The sequence below is a fragment of the Cannabis sativa genome, chromosome 7, assembly GCF_029168945.1.
Source record: "Cannabis sativa cultivar Pink pepper isolate KNU-18-1 chromosome 7, ASM2916894v1, whole genome shotgun sequence".
In the NCBI taxonomy this organism is placed as follows: Eukaryota; Viridiplantae; Streptophyta; class Magnoliopsida; order Rosales; family Cannabaceae; genus Cannabis; species Cannabis sativa.
In genome coordinates this window covers 57,612,136-57,629,690 of record NC_083607.1, presented here as the reverse complement: position 1 = coordinate 57,629,690, position 17,555 = coordinate 57,612,136, and the positions used below count along the sequence as shown (strand labels likewise).

Below are 17,555 nucleotides of genomic sequence, written 5' to 3'. Positions count from 1 at the left end.
TAAATATAAAACTATTTAATACTAATTTTATTGTTTAATTAATATTAATATTTATATATTTATATAATTGTATTGTTTTTTTTTTTTTTTGAAAAATAAAATATCAACTTCATTAAAATGAGCATTCTGATTACAAGATAGCATGAAGATCAGTCAGAACATTATTCTCAAGAATGCTACGATCAGAGTAAAATCGAGAGCGTCTAGCCACAAAATGTGTCACTCGATTTGCTGATCGTTTAATAAAATGTAAACTAATATTAGGTGAAGAAGACAATAAAATTTTACAATCATTAGTAACCAAGCCAAAGATAGAAGACATTTGTTGTTTACTAAAGATTGCTTGAACAGTGAGTAAGCTGTCGGTTTCCACCTCAATCTTGCTCCACCCTTTGTCTTTTATCCAACTAAGGGCCTCCTTAACCCTTAAAGCCTCAACAACCTCCGCCTTGTAATTCCCATGGTAATATTTGGCAATAAAGTCGAGTATTTGGCCAGTTGAATCACGTGCAACCACACCAAACCCATAGGCATTTTCCTTCTCAAATATTGCACCATCGACATTGATCTTGACCGTATTAGAAGTAGGTGTCATCCATTGCTCAATGTTACTACCATCATGCAAACGAGAGGATGATAATAAACATGTTTTGTCTTGAGCTTTACGCCAATGATCAAGAGTAACCCAAGCCGAAGTGAGAATTTGAGTAGAAGAAGAAACTTTTTTGTCCCAAACTAATGTGTTTCTTGCTTTCCAAAGAGCCCAACAAATCATAACCACACGGCAAATAACATCATCATCATAGTTATTAAACACACTATCAAGCCAGTGACCAATAGTGCCTTACGAATCAGCAAGAGGGATCAGATCAACCTTGTGCCAGCAACTTAAAGCAAGCGGGCAGTTGAAGAGAATATGAGAAGATGTCTCGACATGTTGAAGGCAAACAGGACAAGTTGGAGAGATACTTACACACTTAGTAACCAGTTGGAGGCAAGTTGGAAGAGCATCAGAAACTGCTCTCCACATGAAATTTGTCACTTTAGGCGGTATTTTAAGGTGCCAAAGTTTGTGCCAGAATCCCGAATTGTTTTCTCCAGACCGAGAATTCTTTTGTAGTTGCAACATAGCATAAGCAGACTTAACAGTGTAGCTGCCTGTTCTATCCCCAGTCCAAGACCAACAATCTTCAGTAGCTGCAGAGCTAAGTGGAATTCCAAGAATTAGATCCGCATCCCTGTGTTAAACATATCCTTGACAAGGGAGACATCCCAGCTTCGAGTAGAAACATCAAAGAGAGAGCTAACCATATACTCATCAAGACCCGGTCCTATAGTAGAGACATAGGGGTTGACGGGATCAGGAAGCCAAGTTGCTTGAGGATATGCGTTGAAAGCCCGGTACCGATAGTGATTCTAGCCCCTAGCCGAACCAAATGTTGTGCACTCCAAATGCTACGCCAGACAAAACTAGGATTGTTACCCAATTCATCATTTAGAAAATCAGTGTGAGGGTAGTATTTAGCTTTGTACACCTGACTAGCAAGAGAAGATGATGAACAAAGAAGTCTCCAACCTTGCTTAGCTAACATGGCAAGATTGAAATCATGGAGATGTCGAAAACCCATACCTCCAGAATCTTTAGGTGCGGCCATGCGATCCCAAGACATCCAGATGATACCTTGTCCATTTGAACTTTTTGTTCTCCATCAAAAGCTTGCCATAAGTTTCTCAATGTCTTGGCAAATACCCAAAGGAATGAGGAAAACACTCATAGCATACGTTGGAAGGGATTGGATGACAGTTTTAAGCAAAATTTCTTTCCCAGCATGAGAAAGAAATTTACCATCCCAACTGTTGATTCGGTTAACAATCTTGTTCTTGAGAAAGCCAAGGATCACCGTTTTTTTCCTCCCAATGATATTTGGAAGCCCCAGATAAAAAGAGCCAACAGTAGCTTCGGCCATTCCAAGAGTAGAAGTGATTTGCTCCTTAACCAAAGTCTCTGTATTGAGACTAAAAAAGATGGAAGACTTGGTAGCATTGACACGTTGTCCAGAAGCAAGCTCAAAAGTATGGAGAAGTCTATTCATGCTCCCAGCAGCATCAGATGTGGCTTGACAGAAAAGATAACTGTCATCAGCAAAGAGCATATGCGTAATAGAAGGTGCCCCATTAGCCACACGGCAACCTTGTATAATTCTGTTAGCCTCATAACTCTTGATTAAAGCTGAAAAGCCTTCTGCGCAAATAATAAACAAATATGTTGACAATGGATCACCCTAACGAATCCCACGAGAAGGATTAATAGGACCCAAGATATGACCACTATGAACCACAGAATATCTGACAGAGGTGACACACTTCATAATAAGATTAATCCATTTGCTAGCAAATCCCATTTTAGCCATAACAACTTTCAGGTAGTCCCACTCAACACGATCATATGCCTTACTCATGTCGAGTTTTAAGGCCATGAAACCTTTTTCGCCTCTTCTTTTCCGTTTCAAATAATGCATGAATTCAAAAGCGACCATAATGTTGTCAGATATGAGTCTACCAGGGATGAAGGCACTCTGTGTGGAGGAGATAATAAGATCAATCATGCCTCTCATCCTGTTTGCAAGAACTTTGGCCACAATTTTATAACAGACATTACACAAGGCAATAGGACGCAGATCACCCATAGTAGTAAAATTTTTCTTTTTTGGAATCAGCACGAGATGAGTGTCATTTATACCAGGTGGAAGCTCCTCAGTATCAAAGAAATTCATAACAAGTTGCACAATATCAGGGCCAACAACCTCCCAATGCTGCTGAAAAAAACCAGGACCCATACCATCGGGGCCTGGTGCTTTGTCAGGATGCATTTGGAAAAGAGCTTGCTTGATTTCTTCAGGAGTAATTGGTTGCAAAAGAGCCTCATTATGATCATTAGAAACAGAGCAATTGATGCCTCTCACAACAGAATCACAAGTGATACCTTCGACATTATACAGAGAAGAGAAATAATCAACAATAACATGATCAAGCCCCGAAGACCAATTCTTCCAATTACCAGAACTATCTTGCAATTGAACAATTTCATTACTACGTTTACGAGCACTTGCAGTAGCATGAAAATATTTACTATTTTTGTCACCCGCATGTAGCCAAAATTGTTTCGATCGTTGCTTCCAATAAATCTCTTGTTGAGCTAAAATCTCAAAATAATTACATTGTTCTGCAGAAAAATCATCAGTAGAAAAAGAGCCAGTAGCCGACTTTAGATGGCTCATTCTCTTTTTACTTTTATTTAGTCTCTGTTTAAAGCTACCAGTAATTTCATATCCCCATTCAGTTAAAATAGAGCTACACAGATGGATTTTTTCAGCAAGAGAGACATATGAATTTGCCTCCCAGCAGTCTTTAACCAACTACCCACACAAAGATTCACGGCCCCAGGCATTCTCATAACGAAACAATCGGACTAGTATAAAATTCATAGCTTGATCGGGTTCAAGAAGAAGGGGTGTATGATCAGAGGAAGTGTAATCAAAATTGGACAGTTTAGCTTCAAGAAAAATAAAGAACCATTCATGAGTAGCAAAAGCTCTATCTAACCTGATTTCAACATGTGCAGGACCTCCTCTTCCACGCTCCCATGTGTACTGGTATCCACCGAGAGCCAATTCATCAAGTCGGCAATCACAGAGGGCAAGGTTGAAGCCGTTAATGAGAGTGTCGGGATAGGGGCGGCCTCCTTTCACATCACCGTGGGAAGTAATGTTGTTGAAATCTCCGATTATGCACCACGGGAGGGTCGACTCAGCAGCAATGTCACGGAGCAGATTCCAGGTTGTTGCACGGAGTGATCGTTGGGGTTCACCATAAAATTCGGTCAGCCTCCAGTTTGCATACCTAATGATAGAAATCTCCATATCAATGTGATTGTTGGAGTACCCTAAAAGATGGGCTTCACTTGATGTTTTCCAAAAGAGTGCAAGGCCTCCCTTTCTTCCTTGGGCTTCAACAGAGAAACAACTTTTAAAGCCCAATTTGATTTTTACTCTTTCCACAATATTTTTTTTACACATGGTCTCACAAAGGAATAAGAATTTGGGTTTCTTACTGACACAAATGTCTACAAGGAATTGTAAGGCCCGTGGGTTCCCAAGTCCACGGCAATTCCAACTTATGATATTCATAATGATTGGTGGGCCTGGAAACCAGGGCCCACCGAACTCCCATTTTTTGAAAGGCCAATACTATCTTTAACAAGAACATTATTGGGCTCATCATCATGGTCCACTCCCTTAGATTTTGACACATCAGCAGTGTTGTATAAATCACTTTCCATTCTTTTCCTTTTTAATTCCACCAAATCTATGTCCACGTCAGAAGTGTACATAGCATCATTCTCAATCACATTAACAGTTGGATCATGAATGGCATTATCAATCCTTTGACCAACCTCCCTAGAATCATGGGATGGTGATATGATATTGCCTTGACTACCGTGGGTGTTATAGTGCAGCTGGTGAGATCCCACCAAATCAGCCTGTGTTGATGGTGTCGGAGTAATGATTCTCGGAGCACCATTGTCGTCGTCGATTCCTGGTGGTTGTTCGGCAGAACTGGAACGCAACCATGGAGAAGCTGTGAGAAAGTTTTGCTTTCTCGATGGGGCTCGCATGGCTATGCCATAAGGTTTTTCGATTTCCTCCAACGGAGTGTCATATAGCTTGTGACAGAAGCGCTCCGAATGGCCCATTATACCACAAATAAAACAAAAGGTCGGTAGGTATTCATACTTGAAGTTAGCATAAAATGACTCACCACCTTTCTTTCTGAATTTCATGCGCCTCTTGAGTGGAACATCAACATTCAAACAGACTCGAACCTGCAAATATTCATTCATACACCTTGAAAATTTTTCGGATCCGATTCAAGAAATACACCCATATAGTTCCCTGCTTGTTGTACTGCCCTTGCTGTTTTGAATCCAGGTTGGAGATCATGGATTTGCTCCTATATATCAAGCTTGTTTAGTGCAACTGTCCTCGGGTTATCACCCTTTTTCAGCCGCTCAAGAATTAACTGCTTTCGGTCATACGTCCATGGACTTCCCGTTAGCACTCTTTGAATATCAATCTCATGAAAAAACTGGAAGAGGAATCTATTTTGTTCAATGATCTTGACATACATTCCTTTCCCCAGTTTCCATAAATCCGCCATAATATTTTAAAATATCATGAAGTCCGACACTTTCCCGGTTAATAATTGACCAACAAGGCACCAACGATCATCAAAATTGAGTTCTTCCACCTCCTCCTCTTCATAAACAACCTCGTTATCCTCCTCATCATCAAGGCATATATTTTTCCATTTTTGTTCCACATCCTTATTCACTCCACTGGATGAAGCCATTACAAACAAAATCAATCAAAAACAAACGATCTCACACAAAGAATTGAGAAACACTCTAATACAGAGAGACAACAAACATGTCAAGAGACATGACTTTTTAGATTTATTCTTAATTTAAGTTTGTTTTAATTGTATTGTTTTAGTAGTCTAAAACATAAGAGAAATTTGAGACATAATTACAAAACTTTATATAGGAAGGCAATAGAGCATCTCTAATAAAGTAGCAAAAAGGTGGTGTATTGTTATATTTTAGTATATTTAAGAAAAATTATACTCCAATATTTTAAGAAGTGTACTACATTTAGTACATGTTAAAAGTTGTACCAAATTTGGCACAAGATATAGTATTGTGCCAAATTATATCTTGTACCAAATTTAGCCCACAATAAATGCTACTTTTTCATTTACTATAATGCTACTAATTATTATGATTCATTGACTTTTACTAAACTTTATTTACCTTATTTACTATATTACCATTATTTAAATAATAAAAAAATAAAGAGTAATAAATTTTGTATATTTTCAATAAAATATGAAATGACCATTAATATAATTAATTATTTTTTCTTTATTTTACATCTTGTACATTGAAGCACAATTATGAATATTGGGTCAATATAGTACAAATTTATTTTTTGTGTCAAATTTAACACAAATTTTAAATCTTCCCTTAAAGATGGTCTTAGAATCCTCATTCTCACAAGTCACGTTGGTAAATAAATTTATCGAATGCATAGTATAATTCTAATATACATCATATAAAAAAAAAAAGATAATTTATAATTTCTCAATATATTAAAAACAATACATCTACGGTAAAACCAAAACTGATGCTCTCAACCATACATAATTTAGCTAAATTTGCTCATCGACTGGACGAAGATAATCTGCTGTTATAATGATTCTATTCATTAATAATAACATTTGTTCTCAAAAAAATAAATAAATAAATAAAAGAGCCAAAAAAATGGTTCTTATTTTCAAGTATCCGAGAGGCAAGTTTACTTTGGTTTATGAATCCTCTTCTATAATGGAATAAATTGATTCCGTTGCTCGCCCCAACCCAAGGAACTTACCTTGTTCTGTCTCTCTGAGAATCACAATGATGGGGAAAGTCACAATTGCAGGGATTTGTTCTAACCTGAAAAGTGCATGAATTTAACTACCTTTAATACAAGACAATCATGAATCAATGTTGGAACCACTCTATTTTTAGACTGCAAAATTAAATTAATACATTTTACTCCTCTACTTACAGAATACAACAAGATTATCAAAGTATCAAAACAGCCATCACCATGAAGAATAATAAAGACTTTAAATTTCTGTTTTCATATTAATATCTTAGGAGTATGAGTTTTGTTCACGACAGATTTGGCCAAAGTAAAGCATGCAAGAGTTTATGGTGGTTCTACCGTGAAAACAAAGCACGTGATCTCACAAATTACGCACCTTACGAAACGTGAAAGACACTCTCCTTGCCCCCCTTCTTATCACTTCATCATTCACCATGTCAATCTGTCAAACAAATCTTTTGATGTTTATTGATTATAATAAAATAATGACTAATATTAGTTGTGCAAACATATATGACGTAGAACCATGCAATAACAAACAATTAAACTAGATTTATGATACTCCAACAAAATTAAGAGTACTATTGTGTTGTACATGAACTTGAGCATAAATCAAGTGTGTCAGAAGAGTATGTTCACACTGATAGACCTCCAATCACTTTTGTAAACGCTAGGAACGGTAGGCAACACAAGGGTGAGGTGGTTAGTGCAGCAGGGAATTGTAACTAGTAAAAGTTGGTTAGTGGGGTTAGTATCTAGAGTGGCTGTGGTACACAGTACACCTTACTATGCAATAAAGGTAATGTTGTGAGTCAGTAGAGGGGGTGGAGAAATTGGTAGGGTTGTACCCTTTTATGGGAGAGAACTAGGCTCTGGAATTCCTAGCTATCGATACAATTTAGATCCTGTAATTTGAAGCTAAACGCCATCATAAAATATTTAGCTTCAATTTCTCTACCCTCCATCAATGTACAAGATTAAGGCAAAGCAAATACAACATACATATTCAAGTATATTGATAAATTTTAAGACTAATAAACACAAATTAGGAAATTTCATGGTAAACATCAAGAAATTGGTTAGCGTCTTTCAATGTTTTCTTCAAATATGTCAGTGACAAGATTACTGCTATCATTGACATCATACAAAAACTGCATCAATATCTCATCAAAACAATGTATGTGAATAGTTTCACATGTTTTGGTTATTGACAGCAATGAAGGCTTATATAGTTATATACGATTAGGGGAAAATGAGATGGATAGATGATTATGGAAAGAGAGGACGACTACTATTCAATTGCATGTTGGTGAAGTGTGAGTTGATGATCACTGATCAATAAACATACCTTATGGTGTGGTATGTAGTGATGCCACGCATAGCGTGCCTCACCAAATAACATTAGCATAGACCGAGGAGGAAGATGGATAGCTCTCCTTACAAAATTTGAATCGGTTTTGCTATTTTCCATATCAAAGCCAAGTGAAGCTTTAGAATTCCAATCACCATCTTCATATCTTCTGAACTCCATAATGCAAGGCCCTGCTAGTGAAAGGCTCAAAATTAATCCTTCAAAAGCAGAATGGGTGTCAATATGTGGGGACAAACCCACCCCAGGCGGATACTCATTCACCTGTGATATATAGCAAAGTTTCTTTAGAGCTTATACGCATATTATGAATTCAATCCTCAGTTATAACAAAACACGGCATACAAATAAGAGCATGTGTCAACTTCACGTTTTAAGACAGCAAAATATACAAACATAACGTGCAAAACTCACTAACTTCATACCGTCAGTTGATCCAAAATTACATCTGCAGGAATACCATACTTTGCAAACATCGACTGTTTCTTTAGCACAGGAAAAACAAATGATGGGAGTTCACCGAGCTTCTTTTTTGCATTAATATTCCTTGTCTGTACGGACAAATAAAAAATGGAAGAGAACATTAACCCTACAAAGAAGTCTGAAAAAATGATACATAAATTTGAATATCTCATATAAGTGAAAGAGACTAGCACAAGGAACAAAACAATATATTATGCACAAATAAAATAAAAAATACATAACAGATCACTTGCAACATTAATTGTGTTTCTTTTTCCTTCAATTTTAAAAGAGATATCTCAAGAATATTTTGGGTTGGCAAACATATAAATAACTTCGCATTTTCAATGAACATAATGTAAGTTCAAAACTCATTATCACCTAAGTGAAACATCATTAAATTTACCAAGCTTTCAACAATAAGATCCAGACATAAATTGAGGAAAAACGAGAATTGTCTAAACACGATGATGACCAATGACTGACACAATAATGGTATTTCATAAACATTACAAATAAGTTCTACTTGAATTCACAAATTCAGATAGCTTAAATAGGTAAATATATAAATGTAAAAGAGTCCAGCAAAAGTACTGCTAAACTTACTTCATAGCAAAATTCATATCCATAATGTTGAACCCTTCTTTTGGAAAGATTATTCCAGGGCATTTCATCAACTGCTGCAATCAAGTCCTAAGAAACCAAAAGTAAGAACACATCACAAGGAATGATAGCCATAACAATGAGAGTGAACAAAGCATGAGTCAGCATCGACACCCTCTCTTCTTCAAGGCTGACAAAGTCATGCAACAAGTGAAGACCCGGAATGTTCAACTCTGAAGCCATCAAAGCTACTGGGAGAGGATCATTGACCTGTCCATGGAAGGAACCAAGAAAAGAAAAACAAATTAAATAAGCTTTCTAACGTGTGTATATTCAGAATCAGCATTCATATCTGGGCACTAGTTTCACACCAATGAAAGGGTTTGAAGAAAGGAATATTGAATATGCAAAAAACGGCCTCCAAGTTGAAGACAAGGACGAGCATGGAGTGATTCCAAAGCATTTCGGGCAGAACCCTCTTCAGCATACGACACAATAACTCGAACACCACTGCCATCAGCTGGATTCACTGCTTTCACCTCACCAAATGTTCTGAATACTGAAGCTATGGTGTCGTACGAGAGCCCCACAGCAGGACCACAGTTGGCCACGTAAAGATTAGGACTCGACTGCGACTCCCCTACCTTTGGACGAGTGAATCTCGATGGTTTGGGGGGTGACGGACCCATCACCTTCACCTTCAAAATGAGCTATGGTGGAAAGGTTTTTGCAGAGGAAATTTTAGGAACAATTGAGAAAATGCTTATTTTATTCTTATTATTGTAATGTCCCTCCAAATGCTTCTTCTGCAAGGGAAAAAAACCACAATTACAAACAGAGGCACTGAAGGTTTATCATAAAACATTCAGAAACAAGCTTGGGAAAGGCAATAACACTGAAATGGAAGATAACTCAGAACTCCTACATATTGCCCAAATATTAGAACACTAACAGTAAGAACATGAATAGTGGATGATGATTAGAGGCTGATTCTTAAATTAACAAGCAAGTCTGCCAACAAAATAAGGAGAGAGACGTGAGACATCAAGGATTAAAATAAAATAAAATAAATCCTAATTTTTATGTAAAGAAGTGGTACCTAGTAAATAATTCCTTTCAGAAAAGAAAAATTAATAATGGTAAATACCTTTCTGTAAAATTCTATATTATATCAGTAAAAATAAGTTTTATGATGCACTTCTTTTGTGTTTTTCACATATTTTTAGTTACGATAGTAAACATTGTAATTATTATAAACTAAGAAACAAACTGCGTTTTGTAAGCGATTATTTAAATATTTTACTCAAAATATTAATAAAAATACAATTAAAAAACAAAAAATAAAAGAGGCTGACATAGAGATTCAAAAAGAAAAAGATATTTGATAAATCTATAGAAACTCATTATATGATTTGTATTTCGCTTGTAATTGCCACAACATTCAAAACTACTATTATCACCATAACTCACTTGTAGTCGTCACTACACAAAACGAATCAAATAAGATGATCATTAGCTACTCACTTTACTTTTATGTATAAGTAATTTTTTTTCTCTATGAATGTAAGTGAATCATTTTTTTATAAATATGTGAAAAATATATGGGCATATATTTGCTTGATGTGAGAATTATATGGGCATATATTTAGGGCTATACATCGATCAGTTTATACAACATATTTTCTAACCCAATGTAAAAAACGAGTACCAAAAATTTAAATGCAATCCACCAAAATAAAAAAAAAATTGTGAAAAACCTTAACAGACCAACAGTTTGCTCGGTTTAGGCAGATTACCCACCAAACGTTAATTATTTTTTTAAGTTTCAAAGTCAGTAAGAATTCACCACCTGACCACCATAATAAAATCCAAATCCATAGTTATAACCTCTAATACAAAAAATTCCAGGCATTCAAATTAGAAAACACAACAGTCCAAAGTGTAAATAGATAAAAGTCCAAGCAGTCCTAAAAAAAATCTATTCACAGTCCAAAATATAAAAAGCTAGTACAGTAATACTAAACACATCCAATAGACAATCATCATTCTTCATGAATAATGATCTACAAAACAATACATCATACATCATAGACATTCTAATCTGAATGTATATGATAACACAACACAAAGGGAGACCAAATTATAATCAATTATTTCAACTATAATCATTAATCTGGGGGAAACTCATTGCATATTCATTAGAAAGTGCCACATACATAACAAAAATAGCACAAGTTATATATATCTCGATTGTGGTACTCTCTGTGTATGTATACTCAATAAATCAACAAATGCCTAGCACTAGGGGAAATCTCCTGAAAAGCATTCTTGCACCCATCTACATTAAAAAGATAGTACGAAGCTTAAACAATAAACTCCTAAAATGACATAGCTAGTATTTGGGCAAAATTTCATTTCAGAAGTCAACAATTCACCACTACTCCATAGATGACAAACTGAACAAAAACAAATTAAGACAAGTATGTATGAGCAGGAAAATCCGTACTTGCGGAATACCCTTTACTTAATGCAGGATCAAAAAGCTGACACAAGTGTAAAAGAAAAGAAGAAGAAAAAAACCTTCTTTCTTTTCCTTTCAATGTCATATTCCTAATTAGAGGGAAAGATAAGAAAAACCATAACCCTAACTTCAATAATTGAAGAAGAAGGCAATTCAACCAAAATACTAATAATTGAATTCAATAAATTTTTAAAAATGGAGAGTTTGGAAGAAAGCTAAAATAGTATTGAAATCGGATCAATACACTTCACCATCAAATTCATCAATTTCTTTTGATTGATCTCCTCGGTCACGTTTAATTGACAGTAATTAATATTCATCGGAAGATTTAGTCAATAGCTAGTGTGTCCAATGATCTAAATTCTAATAAGAGAATTATGAGAAGACTATTGGATTTTCGATATACAAACTGAACAAAAAGAAGAAGAAAAATGGGAAGATAAGTAATAAATTCAGAGAAGAATAAGGAATTTGTTACCGTAGAATGAGGAAAGGTGGATAGATAAGTTCGTACTACTCAGTCGTCAGGTCGAAATTGCTATTTGTCGTCAACGTTGGGGGTTGGGTTGGGCCTGCCCTTGCCTAGAAAATGGTCTCCTTTCCGGTGCTACACCGGCGGCCAGAGATAACGAGCACCGGAGATGGGCTAACGGCGGCAACTGATAGGAACGAGAGAGACAGGTGCCAATGCGAACTGATAGGAATTGAGGTTCCCTCTCTTTTATTTTTATATAAAGGTTAAATATTGTTTTTTCGAAAATATATGGTTCATTATATTATTTAATAAAATAAAAGTTTTAATTGGTAATTTTTATAAAATACAGGATCTAAAATAATATTTATCTTATAATAAATATAAAATGTAAGATAAATCTACTGTACACCTTATAAATGCGTGTCTCAGTAGCTTCTCTATTTATTTTAACACGATAATTTTTTTAGTTTAATTTTTTTTATAATCATCAGTATTATAGTTATTTATGACCACTTGTGAATTTATTGAAAACTCTAAATAATTTATAATATAAAAAACAAAATTTACATATTTTATTTACAACTATTTCTTATACACATAAATTTTATTTTTAATATTGTAAATTATTTAAAATTTAATTAAAAATTTATAAATAATCTTAAATAATTACAACTTATATAATCATGAAAAAGAATTATACTCATTTTTTTTATACCAAAACAATAAAATATTTACCAAAACTACCTTAAAATTTTCTAAAATATATAAAAGGGTAAATAGTAACACAAGTACTCAATGTTTATAAAACTGTAATTATTCTTTAATTTTGTGAGTACAAACTCTATTATTTTCTTAAATAGGCTACACATAAGATTTAGATTCTAAATCATTGGGTCTAGACAGAAACATGTAGTATCAGTTAATTTTAAATGTTACTTTAATAAATTTAAAACTGAGTCTCTACTTACAAACTTAAAACTTTGGGTATTTACGCCGCTATTTATCATTTATATAAAAATGGGTAAATACTATTTTTGGACCTTGTGTTTTGTAAAAGTTACTAATTGGACCCTCTGTTTTGTTAAATGACAAAATGGACCTTGTATTTTTCAAAATGGTAAAAAAAAAAAAGACCCTGAGCTTAATTTTTGAAATTTTTTTTTTAATATAACCAACTTGAAGACAATTCCTAACACGAACAGATACAAAAAATGTAAACAGTTTTGTCATAACACCTTTAGATCAAATTATTATTAAATTCACGTAAAAAAAAAAATTATTATTATTAAATTTTATTTTGACAAAAAATCAGTTCAGGGTCATATTTGTACAATTTTAGAAAATACAAGGTCTATTTTATCATTTAACAAAACAGAGGGTCTGATTGATAACTTTTACAAAATACAGGGTCCAAATAGTATTTACCATCAGTTTTATTATGCTCAACGTTACTATAATTTGGTGTAGGGGTGTTCATCAAACCGCTCAAACTGCCCGCACCGCAAAAAAAATATGGTTTGAAATTCTTTGCGGTGCGATCGCGGTTTAAATTTTTCATAAATCGCGGGGTGCGGTGCAGTTTGCGGTTTTGAATTATTAATATGCGGTTCAAACCGTATCGCACCGCATATTATAAAAATACCAATTTTTATATTTATTTAGGTCTAATATGTGAAGGCCCAACCTAAGCCCACTAATTATTGTCTTGTTGAAACTTAAAACTTTTTTTTTTCATATTTATTTTCAAGTCTTATGGTATTTTTGACAAGTATTGTTCAAACTTTGTTGTATTAGTGATAGTTTTATTATTTAGTGATAGTTCAAACCGCATAAACCGCACAACACCATTTTTTGCAGTGCAGTGTTGCGGTGCGGGTGCAGTTTGGGAAATTAAAAAAAAAAAGTATATGCGGGTTGGTTTGAAAAAATAGTCAAAAATCCCACCACCCGCACTGCGAACATTCTTAATTTGGTGCAGTTTAATAGTCCAAATAAATAAATACATACGTAGCAATCTAATAATAATTTATAAGAATATAATGTATTCTCAGAATTAATATTTGTATGTTTAATATTAATAAATTAAATTTTGAAGTAGTTTGAAATTGTTAAATAGATTAATTTACTACAACAATAAAAAATACACATGGCTACATAAAGCAAATTAATTTTTAAAATGAGCAAAATATAATTTGAAAAAAAAAATGTATTTGCAATAATTTTTATAGTTGATGAAAATTTTGCAACCAACAAAATTCTATAAGAATTGGGGAGAAAATCTTATTGAGAAATTCTATAATGCAACCCTTTAAAATAAATACATTAATGTACTCTTGTCTGTTTTAGCACCCGAAATAATTTTTTAGTGAAATTTTTTCTCATGGTCATGTACGTTATAGTTATTTAAGACATTCTGCAAAATTTTAAGAAATTTAGAAAAGCTTAACACGCTGAAAACTACATTCAAACAGTGTGTTGCGCGCGTGATTATTTTATTTTATACGCGTGTAAAATAGACTGTTTGAACATTGTTTTTTATATTGTAAATTATTCAGAATTTCTCAAAATTTTGTAGGTTATCTTAAATAGCTATAACGTACATGAATATGAAAAAAAATTAGACTAAAAAATTTTTCTGGATGCCGAAACAAGTCAAGGGTGTATCAGTATATCCCTTTTAAAGGGGTGCATTGTAGAATCACCCAATCTTATTTATTCTAATAAAATTTTCTTAAAATTATAAAAAGCAGAGATTATTTGATTTAATTTGGTTTAATTAATTAATAGAATGTTATTTTTTTTTTTTTTTGCAAGATAATAGTAAATTAAGGAAAATACGTTAGGAGAAAAAGAAAAAGACGTGTTTTTAGGAGATGACGATGTTATATTATTAAGAGTTTTTTGCAGTTAAACCCTCTCAAGTATTAATTTTTTAAGTTTAAATTTTAGTGGTAAAATCATCTAAATTGCTTAATTATTAACAAATTTAAGGTGACATCTATTTTTTACAGTTAACTACTAACATAGACTGCTTATATGTACATTTTTGTACACCTAACACGTGTATATTGGTATACATAATATTATTATTAAAAAATTATAAAAGAATATTTCAAAATTTATAATATTTTTTATTTTTTTAATATTCTATTTTTTATTTTTATAATTTTATTTAATTTTAAAATGAATTTTGAAATAATAATATTAGGTGTACTAATATAAATGTGACACGTATATAAGAGTGTACACATAAACAGTCTATAGTGATAGTTAATTAGATGACACTTTAAATTTTCTATAAGTTTAGTAGTTTGAAAGGTTTTACCGTTAAAATTTCAACTTAAAAAATTAAGTGTAACTAAAACTATAATTGAGAGGGTTTAACCACTAACAACTCTATTATGAAATTAAAACATAGTTATACATAATAATAATAATAATAATAATAATAATAATAATAATAATAATAATAATAATATATTTAAAAAAAATAATAAAAAAATTATATAACTATACATAATATATTTTTTTTAATAAAGCTATGCATAATAATTAAATGTTATATTATTAAATCAATTATCTTTAAAACATACATTATCCTAATATCTTGTCACCAGCTCCGACCTCAAAATAAGGTCCTTGGAGAGCAGCTGCCTTTTTAATTTTTGTAATGATTTTCTTATATAAATATATATATATATTTCTTTATATATATATATTAGAATATTTTATATATGGAAGTTATTTTCTAATTAAGGAAATGATTTTCTATTTAAGGAAATAAATAAATAATTAATTTTCTGATAAATGAATATTTTATATTCATTAAATCTGGACAAAATCAATTATGTAATATTCTATATATGGTCAGATTTCTATATTCATTACCTGATTTGATTTCCTGAATTAATTGTCAAAATATTCTGACAATTAATGTGGCACAGATACTGATGGAGTATCTCACCTATAAATATAGGGTCTCGGTCCCCGAGCTCCTCACTGATTCTGAATCCATTCAGCAAATTCCATCTAAAGAGAGTTGAGAGAGCGAGGAAGCCCGAACTCCAATACCGAAGCTATCGCAGGGATTGAAGCTCAAAGATCAATGGCTGGAGGTACATCGATCCTTTCATTGCATATATTATTGATATGATTACAGTTTATTTTCCGCATTTCATATCATTTCTATATGCTATATTACATACACTATATATATATAGTCTAACAGTTGGTATCAGAGCGGATTTATCTCTGCCTTGATTTTATTTGAGTTTCATATATATATATACATACATATACTGTTCATATATATACATATTTGTTTTCGGTTCTGTATATATATATTTATATTCATACCATTTATATTATATATACATTTTAATCAGTATATACATATATATATCTTTTATTGTTCATATATACATATATATTATATACTCATACATTCATACGTACGATATATATATATTTTATATGTATATATGTTTATATATATTGTATATTATATATATGTTTTGTCACATAATAATAATCATAATATTCATTTTTTATTATGTGATATATACATGCATATATATATACATGCGTATATATAATCACGATCGGTCCATGGTTTTGTTTTTTCCTTTTTTTCATTTTTCGGTGTTTATTTTGAATTCTATATACATTACTATATTCGTATAGTATTATAGATCGATCTAAGCATTGAAAATCCATTGAAAAACTTAAAGATGGAAAAAATTTTCAGTTAAAACTTTTTCGGACCCGATTAGTTTCGTGATATTAAAGTATATATTTTTTCGTGTTTTCGTGCATAAAATCTATGTGGATCTCTTTATTATTTGATTTAGAACATTTTAGATTTGAAAACACGCAATTTGGTCGTCGGAAACGCAATTTCCGATCGGGTTTGGGTCGGGTTCGACGGACCGCGTGCGAAAAAACGGGTCAAATTCGACCCGGTTTGGCTGAAGAAGACGACGCAAACGACATGTCGTTTGCCAAAAAACGACGTGTCGTTTGCCCAAAAACGACGTGTAGTTTGCCAAAAAACGACGTGTCGTTTTCCCAAAAACTACGTGTCGTTTGCCCCAAAACGACGTGTCGTTTGTCAAAAACGACGTGTCGTTTGAAAGCCTTCATTTCAGCTGTTGTTTGTAGTAAACGACATGTCGTTTTTCACACTGTGAAAAACGACATGTCGTTTCCGTCTTCCGAGGCAGCCTCTTCATGGATGAAACGACATGTCGTTTTTACCTTAGGGAAAACGACACGTCGTTTTTATACGTTTTCTCGCACACTTTAGAATATAAAAAACGACATGTCGTTTTTGCCTTTTGCAAAAACGACATGTCGTTTGGCGTGGATTTTTCAAAAAAAAAAATAAAAAAAAGGAATAATTCCGAATTTTTGATAAATTTTTTATTTATTTGGAATATTAATTATTTTCCTATTTTGTGTGTTAATTTAGTCAATAAATTGCATTTAGTTAATTTTCCATTTTTGTTTAATACATATATATAGTATAAATTGAAAATGGAAATTTGTTTAAATTTGGTAATTTATTACATGATTTATTTAGGCATGTAAAAATTGTGCTAATTTGTGCATTTAATTATATATTACCAAATTTATGCA

The 17,555-nt window shown here is 32.8% G+C and overlaps 2 protein-coding genes across 3 annotated transcripts; both read right to left on the bottom strand.

Annotated features, from left to right (window-relative positions):
* Positions 1–130: 130 nt before the first annotated feature.
* LOC133039775 (uncharacterized) lies at positions 131–775 on the bottom strand. Its single transcript, XM_061118723.1, has one exon. The coding sequence runs from the start codon at positions 773–775 to the stop codon at positions 131–133; it is 645 nt and encodes a 214-aa protein (XP_060974706.1).
* A 5,378-nt stretch (positions 776–6,153) lies between these two features.
* On the bottom strand, positions 6,154–12,189 carry LOC115698244 (alkylated DNA repair protein ALKBH8 homolog). 2 transcript variants are annotated; one of them, XM_061119023.1, is made up of 9 exons: positions 12,057–12,189; positions 11,922–12,025; positions 9,294–9,728; positions 9,097–9,192; positions 8,926–9,012; positions 8,283–8,408; positions 7,837–8,121; positions 6,865–6,930; positions 6,154–6,553 (listed from the first exon to the last, which is right to left on the bottom strand). In XM_061119023.1, the coding sequence occupies exons 3-9, from the start codon at positions 9,609–9,611 to the stop codon at positions 6,485–6,487; spliced, it is 1,047 nt and encodes a 348-aa protein (XP_060975006.1). In that variant the 5' UTR covers positions 9,612–9,728; positions 11,922–12,025; positions 12,057–12,189; the 3' UTR covers positions 6,154–6,484. The 2 variants fall into 2 exon arrangements, with proteins under 2 accessions (XP_060975006.1, XP_030481304.2); XM_030625444.2 differs by having other exon boundaries at positions 11,922–12,171.
* Between the last annotated feature and the right edge of the window lie 5,366 nt (positions 12,190–17,555).

Coding starts and splice junctions, on each gene's coding strand:
- LOC133039775 (XM_061118723.1), bottom strand. CDS start 775: ATGATTTGTTGGGCTCTTTGGAAAGCAAGAAACACATTAGTTTGGGAC.
- LOC115698244 (XM_061119023.1), bottom strand. CDS start 9,611: ATGGGTCCGTCACCCCCCAAACCATCGAGATTCACTCGTCCAAAGGTA. Junction 8,122..8,282: donor TAATTTTGGATCAACTGACG/GTATGAAGTTAG, acceptor TATATATCACAG/GTGAATGAGTATCCGCCTGG. Junction 6,931..7,836: donor ACTACATACCACACCATAAG/GTATGTTTATTG, acceptor TTTGTTTGACAG/ATTGACATGGTGAATGATGA.